We start from the raw sequence: 9,417 nt of genomic DNA on the forward strand, positions 1-9,417 counted from the left end.
GGAGTGTGATACGATAAAACAGATATATAGAAGACATGGAAGTAAAATTATATTAAATTTATTAAAAAGCGAGAAACCTGAATTAATTTAGTTTAAAATAAGAACCGTTTTATAAACGCTCAATAGATGGCGCTATTAACTAGTCACTCGTGTGTTTTAATTTTTATATTCAGGTTTTATTATATCTATACTTTTTGTTTATTATTTGTATCGCAGAAATTAGGAGTTAATAAAAATAGATAATATTTAGTTAAAATATATATTAATTGTAAGATGTAACACTAAGGACAGTTTTTGAGACAAGTTCCGTTTGAGGATAAACAATTTTCGAAATCTTCCGGCCGCTCCACCTGAACGGAAAATAATTAAAAGTTAATATATAGAAATTAAGTACAAAACACAAAAATAAAAAACATTCTCTCCCCACTTTAGTAAATAGAATGTTCGGCAAACATTTTAAAAGTGATCTTTTTAGAATAATTGGTAGTGTAATTGTGTCATATTATAAACTAACTTGGTAAGTGACGTGTTGATGTGTTGCGCAGCGCAGGAGGATTCTGTTTCCCAAAGCATTTTGTTCTTTTAATTTATCAGCAATCGCGGACCAAATTGTGCTCGCGGATTTCAGTACATCCATGTTGCCGAACATGTACAAACCTGGGAAACAAATATATATTTTTTGAATTAAAAAACAAAATTTAATTTCAACCTCAAACTCAAAGTTAATGAAATTAAGATCACAAATAATCTTACTAATACATAAATGCGTATGTTTGGATGGATGGATCATGTTGAAATTTGACATAGATGTAGAACATAGTATAGAAGGAAACAGACTACAGGCTAGAGACAGTGATTTACAAAGTATAGAGTGACCTTCTTTAGCCCGCGACATGGCGACACAGATCCTGTTGTGTTGTGCGAGGAAGCCGATGTTGCCCTCCTTGTTGCTGCGCACCAGCGACACCACCACCACCCTGCTCTCCTCGCCCTGGAACTTGTCCACCACCCTCACCTTCACCTCTCTCAATCTCTCGTACTTCTTACTCAGCTGCAACAACACAGCACGATCCTTTCTATCATATAAATATTATAAAAACTCGTTATGATTCATTTTCAAAGCAATTTTATATTGAGAATAACGCCATCTATAGAAAATATCTCTACACTAGTGTCTGTACTGTGTTTATACATTTGAGCCAAATCATCCAAAAATACGAGTTGTTGGCACATCTAGAAGCTTCTTTTTACTGAAATGTTTGTGCACCTCAGTGATAAGTTTAGCCTGTGCGGTGTATGTGGTGAGCAGAGTGATGTCACCAGCGCAGTATCCCATGTGTCGCAGGTAGTCCGCCACCAGCACGCACCACCTCGCCTCCGCACTGTTCCTGTGACTCCAGCCCTCTTCTAAACCCTACAACAACCATAACACAATCACTCCGAGTATTAACACATATTATGGCAATTTCATCGTCTTAATATCATGAACAGAATTTTTACAACAAAAGTAGACGGAAAGTATAATCAAACAATTTGTAAAAAACTAGAAATTAACAAAAAATATTTTTATAGAGGAAATGAGAAAAATATTTGCTAGTTTGTGTACATACCTCGGAATCTTCAAAGTGATTATGAGTATAAAAGTATAGATCGTGTTTCATCCCTGTAACGTGAGGGTAGTGTTGTGTGCGGGGGTGTGTCTCCAGCGCGGGGTAGAGGTGCGGCACCAGCAGCGCGGCCATCTCTGCGCGCATGCGTCGCTGAGTGCGCAGACTGCGCGCGTGCCGCCCCCCACCTCCGCCTCCACCTCCACCTCCACCTCCGCACAACATGCGCTCGAACAGCGACACCTCCAGGTTGTAGTGACGAGCCAGCTTGTAGTGCGCGGCTGTAGGTCGCAGCTGCTTGTGATCACCTGACAAATAAAACATTTACTAAACTATCCAATTTGACTGATATTATAAACGTGAAAGGTTTAATTTTATAGATGAATTAATCTTAAAAACGACTGCATGAACCCCGATCAAATTTGTCAAAGATGTAAAATATAGTCTCGAGTACACATGAGATGCTTTTTATCCTTCTTTTTTTTAATTCTGCGCAGATAAGATCAAATATGTTTCGGTCGCCATTATATCGAACGATAAATCCAAATTACTAAATTAAAAAATATACTACTAAATATAAAATGTAAAAATCGACATACCGATTAGTATGAGATGCTGACAGTGGTGAGTGAGCGCGGCCACCACGTGCGCCTCCATCACCTCCGCCGCCTCCTCCACTATCACTGATATATACATCATCATTTACCTTCATGTAAACACAATTAAATATAACACCATATAAAAAAATTCAACAAATAATAGACCTTATTCTATGTCTTTAAATGGATAGACGCTTGCTTGGAAACAACAAGTTTTGGTACATCCCTATTTATACGCACCTGTTGATGTGATGTAGGTACCACAGTATCGCTACAAATGTTACTATCGTCGCTAAAATAGCGAAAATGAAATAGGCAGAAAATAATAAATGTTATAGGCAGTGTATTTGTACTGACCGATGTTACAGCGCAGCTCCTGCAGCAGCCGGTGACGCCGCGCCGCCGCGCTCGTGGTGAGCGCCACCACGCGCGCACCTCCGCACACCTCCGCCTCCACCAGCGCGCGCACCTCGCTCACCTCCGACACGCACCTCCGCTGCACCTCCTGCACACATCCGCACACATCTCCATACACGTCCGCACACATCTGCACACATCCGCACTCATCTGGCACTCTCGCCGCTCGCAACATCTACTTACTGATATTTGTAAATGTGTGTGTATGTATTAATATATAGATATTTTTAAATAAATGCATAAAATCAGAGCGTCGGTGGCTCAGTGGTCAAGCAGTTGACTTGCAATCTATAGGTCCTGGGTTCGAATCCCGCCATGTACCAATGTCTTTTTGATTTCCGATTTACATATGTACATTTATCCGACGTTTTTACGGTGAAGGAAAACATTGTGATGCTGCACATATCTGCGAATCAATTCAAAGATATGTGTGAAGTCAACCAACCCGCACTTGGCCAGCGTGGTTGACTATGGGATAATCACTCTTAACTTAGGGTAGGCTCCGAGCCCCTCAGTGGGGACGTATAGTGAGCTAATGATGATGCATAAAATCAAACTCAATAAAAGTATGAAGTTTATAATAAATATTTAAATTCTATAAAATTGATGTGTAAAGACTTGTGATTAGTAAAGACAAAAAATAACAAAATGAAATCTTACCAATAGTTCATTCATTTTAATGTTAAGTTTATCTTTGAGAGCGGACACGGCTGTCAAGTAAACCGTCCATCTTTTATCTGGATCTAGTTCGTACAGGTTTTCTATTTGGGGAACATCTTTCATCAGCTGCAGTTGTCTTGAAGACGACATATTTTGCTGTTATGTTAATGTTATTATATTATTATAAATCAGTAACGCCTATTTCAAACAAAATCTATTATATATGATAAATATTTTTTTTTAGCCTTAGTATATTTTTAATCAATAAACTCAAAAACTATTTAACCAATTCCAAAAAACTCAAAAACTACTTAACCAATTTCAAAAATTCTTTCACCGCTGTAATCCTTATAATAAATAGAAATTTACCTTAAAATAGTTCAATCTATTTCGTAGTTTAGTTATTTGCTTTTCAAACTTGTCGACCATTTTGCGGGACTCTGTCGCATCGTCGGTTAAATCTTTGACGTACTTTATACTATTGTTCATAGATTGTATTTCCTTAAGAAGGCGCTCCTCAGAGAAACATGTCTCCACTTCATCAGATATATTCAAATGTTCGCATTGTTTCTCCCAATCATCTGAATCATTATTTTCATTTGTATCATCATTATCTTCTTCCAAATGATTAAACAACCAAGATATTATTGAATCTTCGTTAGTTGTTTTTAATTCGTAACTTTTATTGCCAATTTTTAAATAAGGTTTAAGAGTTTTATATGAAACTATCTCTTTCTCACATTTCTCTATCTCTGTCTGAAGTTCCATCATATCTTTATAAACTGTTTCCAAGTGTGCCTTCTTGTTTGCGTACAGATAAGAGTATTTAGATTTACTTCTACTTCTCATATTATGTAGAGTGTAATTCTGTAATATCTCACTCTTACTTTGATTTCCAAATCTGATAACATTTTGGGTAACGTGAAGTATTCCTTCAACAAATTGATCAAGCGCATGATTCGTGTAGCAAATGATGAGCATCGGAGTACCTTCCAGGGACAAATTCCTTAGCAATGTGGATGCTATTTTGATCCCTACGAACGTCTTACCGGTCCCAGGCGGACCTTGTATAACTGCAAATTGTCTCGTAAGTGCAAATTGGTACGCACTCATTTGAGATTCGTCTAAACAGAATATTTCCTTTGATGGCCATTTTTCAGTTTGAAGTACGGGGAAACTTATTTCCTCATTATTTGGACCTGATATAGTATATATTGCATCATTTGTTAAATATTTAGGTGGCTGTGACTCACTCTGGAAATAGAAATTACAAAACTATGCAACTAACATTCCACTGTAAAAACACTTGTTAAATAATATGTTAATAATATTACAAATGCTGTTACTAATATTACGAACGTTTAGATGTATGGATGGATATTTGTTTGAGGGTATCTCCAGGAGGGCTGAACAGATCTCAATGACCTTTGGCATACATATAGAACATACTCTAGAAGAATACATAGGCTACCAATTATGTTTTTTTTTTAACTCTCGTGGACGGAGTCGCGGGCGACAGCTTATATTATAAGTTTAAATAATTACCTGAACATATACAATATATTCCTTCATAGGCAAATCATCTGTTCTCATATTCTGTAGAACTTTCAATACGCTATGATACGGCTCAAAGTAAACCTCACTTTCCACCATCAAGTATGCTTCATCATATATTTTGTTTGATACTGGATTTTCAAAGGAAACAACAATCTGTAGAAAAATAACTGAATTCAATTTATTTTCAAACATTTATCAATTTAAAAATTGACTTTTCCGACAAAATAGCTACATGTCTAAACATATCTCATTAGACATTTAAGCATTATTAATTAATTATGCCCCTCACAAAGATTAACAATACGTAAATATGTTAAAAATCTATTCCTACATACATAACCATCTGCCAAAAGATGTTGATTTGAATCCAGTACAGTGGCACATAGGACAGTTTCAAAGTTGTCACTTGTGAAGAGCAGCAGAGAACCAAACATTAACTTTTTACTGTGAGTGTAATGCTTCTTATCAATACTGGCACCGTCCAAGCGATCCTGCCACGCCATGTCCACCAGATGACCAACATTATTGTTACTCACATATGTTCTCACAATACGCACTTTTGGGTAAACTCTGAAAATATTAAGAAAAAAATTTATGCTTGATTGTTAACTCTTTTTTAGTAAAGGTTAGTTTTTAGTGGTACTCAAAATGGACTAAATAAATTTAAAGGAAGGGTTAAATTGGTCTTGATTTTTAATTCAGCGCATACCTTATATTTTCATGCCTCCGTTTAGATGGATTTTCCATATATTTGCCTGAAATGAAAATCAAAAACAAATTGATTTTGGTCACAGAATCGCTTCTTTAAATAAGAAATAACCAAGAAATTAGAAGCAATATAGAGAAAATTTGTAGAATGCCATGCCATGATTTATATAAGCTATTGTACTATATAATATGTACAGACATTAAAACTATGTTTTTACCAACATATTCCTTCTCGTAATGGTGCGAAGCAGTCCTCTCTCAACAACTTAAACTGCACATCCAAGTAATGTTCAATAGACAGGTATGCACCGTTGATTATATTTGGTTTTATTTTTATTTTACTGTCACCGAGGAGATCATCTTTTGTTGGAAATATTTGCAAATTTTTATAATAACTTGGATCATCATTTACTTGTTCAGATATTGAGTGACACTCATTTGTTTGCTGTAAAAACAATACATGAAGCTTTTAGCATAGTATTTGAATCATTTTGTTACAATTATTTATAACTTGTTCAACTAAAATTATGCTTTGATAGACATCTATAAGTTGTCAATATCTGGAGAGTTGCTAACCTTTACAAAGAAAACATTAACTGATTATTAACTTAACAAACCTGATTTATGTTGCTAATAATATCCTTTTTCAGTTGATTGATTTGTGTGAAAAAGCTGTCTCTGATTGTCTCTGTGTGTTCCTCTCTCACTCCCACAGCACTTGTCTCCATAATCTCCAATAACTCTAAAACTTCAAACAACACCGAATTCTCCTTGTTGTGAAACTTACTCATGCCTTCACACAACTCAAACAGGTTTAAGTAAAATGTCTCTACGTCATCCCATAACTGCATGTTCATCTTCTTTTCAACAATTCTTACATTGGGCAACTGTCTTAAGTAAGTTTTTAGATTATTTATAAAAACTGATTTCAAAAATCTTGTCCTTAATAATATTACTATTTTTGATTTCTCATCACTTTCTAAAGAACTATAAATGTTACTTAATATTTTAATAATTAAAACTATAAAATCTCCTTTCAGGTCAATGTCTAAGAGATGCCAGAAACCCGGTCTATGAGATATTTCTAGGTTAAGTATAGGAGGTTTTAAATAGGATAAGTCCATTAATCTTTTAAAGCCAATAGGTTTCTTCTCAACATCTTTTGGTATTAACTTTGTTTGCGTTTCTGGTTTATCTTCGTCATCAAACTGCGATGAGCTTGTTGCATTCTGTCTCGTGTCTTCAATAAGTGTACCATCAAACCAATCTATCCTGAGGGATGATTTACTATCAGACATATTTTATGTATTAAAATTTCATAAAACGATAAAGAACAAAGCAATCTTTTGGGAAAATATAGACATTTACAAATTGAGAAAAGAAATTACAAAAGTCAAACGTCAATGTCATTGTCATTTTTTGGGCAATAGTTATAACCTTTCTGCCAAAACATGTATTCATGAAAATTTTGTATATTTTATTAATACGAAGATATTTTTTAATGTTTCATTTACTTTACGTACATACAAACGTCATACAAACAAATGCAATGTATTTGGCGTTGTATTATTTATATCCTAACCTAAAATATTAGTACTCTGTCACAAGGGCACCACAACCTCCATTGATATTGAAACATTTTACATCTACGTCAATACATATAACGAACATAAATTAAATTCTGTATTGTTAACTAATCATAAGAAAATTATCGCTATTGCTATATGCGCATCGCTACTAGATGACGCTTGTAAGAAGCGACGCCCATACGAAGTTGCGAGATAAATCTGCTGTGTAATAAAATAAAAGAGATAACTGTGATAAACATTGAGTGCCATTAAAATACGTTACAAATCATGCGATGAGGTGTAAACAGCAAAATACTTATTTTATGAATATATATATTTTTTATTTTAATAAAAACTTAAAAAAAACTGTAATATTAAAAAAGTAATGAAAAATTCACAAAATCTGAAATACGAATGGATTGCGTGTGACAATCTCAAAGCATAACATAAGCTTTTTACTATGGCAATGAAAATATTCGAACTCACAAATACACTCTGGGGAAATTTCCATTGGACTATAAAATATCACGCACATGTCACAGAGATGTAAAGAAACTTAGACACATGACGGGACTATCAAAATGAAATCGAAATTTAATTCTATGTATGAAGATTTCCTCGAAGCTCACCGAGATAGGGAGGGGGAGAGATTTGGGTCTCGCCCTAAATCTTGTAAGATGCAGATACACGACATTTCAGAGAGGAATAAGAAATTGTATTTCCGTATCTGTATGTTTTGCAAGCTCTCCGCGTATATAACATAACATCAACATAACATCTTAACAACATGCTTCACCCGTGTCTTTATATTAACTTAGTATGCTAAGTTTTTATTTTAACTTACACAAATGGCTAAGGCTTTTTAGTTTTCTATGCACTAGCGCATATTTACAATGGCACTTAAAACGCAAATATTTTCATTCAAATGAAATCGCTTGGAAAACTAGGGCGCATTTTATATGACAGTGTTACCATTACTTTTTTTGTTTTTTAAATCAAAAGATTTTTTAATTGTATATATGAAAAATTACTTTTGCTTTTTGTTTGTTCTTAATTATGTATCCAAATTAAAAATAACACTAAACTCGAGAATGAATAGCACACAATGACACTGGGACAAAAAATAAAAATGGCTCATAAAATGATACGGCGGCTCACAAAGGGGCGGAATGTTATCGCGCGAAATCCTGCAATTACACTTGAGCGAGAAATTTTGAGTGTTATTGTGCACTCAACTGTAACGAAAGCGTATATTCCTTCATTCGAGAAACGAATTGTAAAAAATAAGGTATTTATTTAAATTGCAATGTGTTGAAAAATGCCAAAATAGTAATATCATATTATCATACTTAAAGACCCGATAGTTAAAGTTACAATATAGGACTGACTAAAAAAACATATAGTAGTATATAAACTCTTTGTAATCGTATTCATATCACGTTGCTGAGAACACGTACAGTTTATTATCATTTATAGTCCACAGTTTCATTCGGAGCGCTCTTTTCTGTTTTAAGTGAACGATATACTTTAACTTGATACAATTACTTTGCACTGCAATTTATATTGTTTAAGTGAGTTATATCTTGATTACTTTTACAATACAAAGATGTGAATGACGGAAATCATCTGAAAGTTTTAAAATGTTTTTGTTAAACTCTTCAAATGTATTCAACGTAATGACACACATAAAAAATACAGACGAATTGATAACCTCCTTCTTTTTGAAGTCGGCTAATAAAAAGTACGAAATAATTCACAACATATTTATTGCTATGCATGTAATAAATACTCTTGTGAATTAAATTGTCTTCCTTGAAAATAACTCGTCATTTGTTTATTGAATTTGCGCGTAACAATATTCTGCGTTATATTGTAGGCATACCCTTTCAAATAATTAACGTAAGAAAGCCGCCTTGTTAAATGCAACGAAGGAATAGAATAAAGATAATAAAGACTGTCTTTTAAGGAAAAAGCTTCGTCATCATTGATAGTTTTTTTAATACTATTAAAAAGTTAAAGTTATAATAAATACTATGCGTATTATGATTAACTGTTCATCAATTTATAGAAAGAAAGTTAACCTTTGATATTAGTAAGCTATGCCCAGTACTGTTTTCGAAAAAGTGTGCAATAAAACGTAGACAATACTTTTTTTTTTACATTATAAATCAGTAACCGTGCGAAAGAATGAAGATAAACCGTTAGGGTCGAGGCCCTTCGTAAAATTTAATGGCCTTTTCAGATGTGGCAATGAAATAAATCTGAAGAAATTGCCCGCAGCAAACCTTCTGCCGAGCGCTA

General features: G+C 34.1%; 1 protein-coding gene across 3 annotated transcripts; it reads right to left on the reverse strand.

The window, feature by feature from the left end:
• Positions 1–251: 251 nt before the first annotated feature.
• On the reverse strand, positions 252–6,935 carry LOC106127187 (NFX1-type zinc finger-containing protein 1). Of its 3 annotated transcripts, XM_013325241.1 has the most exons (14): positions 6,166–6,935; positions 5,771–5,993; positions 5,550–5,595; positions 5,176–5,410; positions 4,829–4,993; positions 3,653–4,537; positions 3,284–3,439; positions 2,564–2,711; positions 2,207–2,290; positions 1,611–1,915; positions 1,268–1,414; positions 877–1,051; positions 515–657; positions 252–350 (listed from the first exon to the last, which is right to left on the reverse strand). In XM_013325241.1, exons 1-14 carry the CDS (start codon positions 6,844–6,846, stop codon positions 282–284), a joined length of 3,462 nt encoding a protein of 1,153 aa, XP_013180695.1. In that variant the 5' UTR covers positions 6,847–6,935; the 3' UTR covers positions 252–281. The 3 variants fall into 3 exon arrangements, with proteins under 3 accessions (XP_013180695.1, XP_013180698.1, XP_013180696.1); XM_013325244.1 differs by lacking the exon at positions 6,166–6,935 and having other exon boundaries at positions 5,767–5,856; XM_013325242.1 differs by lacking the exons at positions 252–350; positions 877–1,051 and having other exon boundaries at positions 531–657.
• Between the last annotated feature and the right edge of the window lie 2,482 nt (positions 6,936–9,417).

This window comes from Papilio xuthus, unplaced genomic scaffold, assembly GCF_000836235.2.
Source record: "Papilio xuthus unplaced genomic scaffold, Pxut_1.1 DF824888.1, whole genome shotgun sequence".
Taxonomy (NCBI): domain Eukaryota; kingdom Metazoa; phylum Arthropoda; class Insecta; order Lepidoptera; family Papilionidae; genus Papilio; species Papilio xuthus.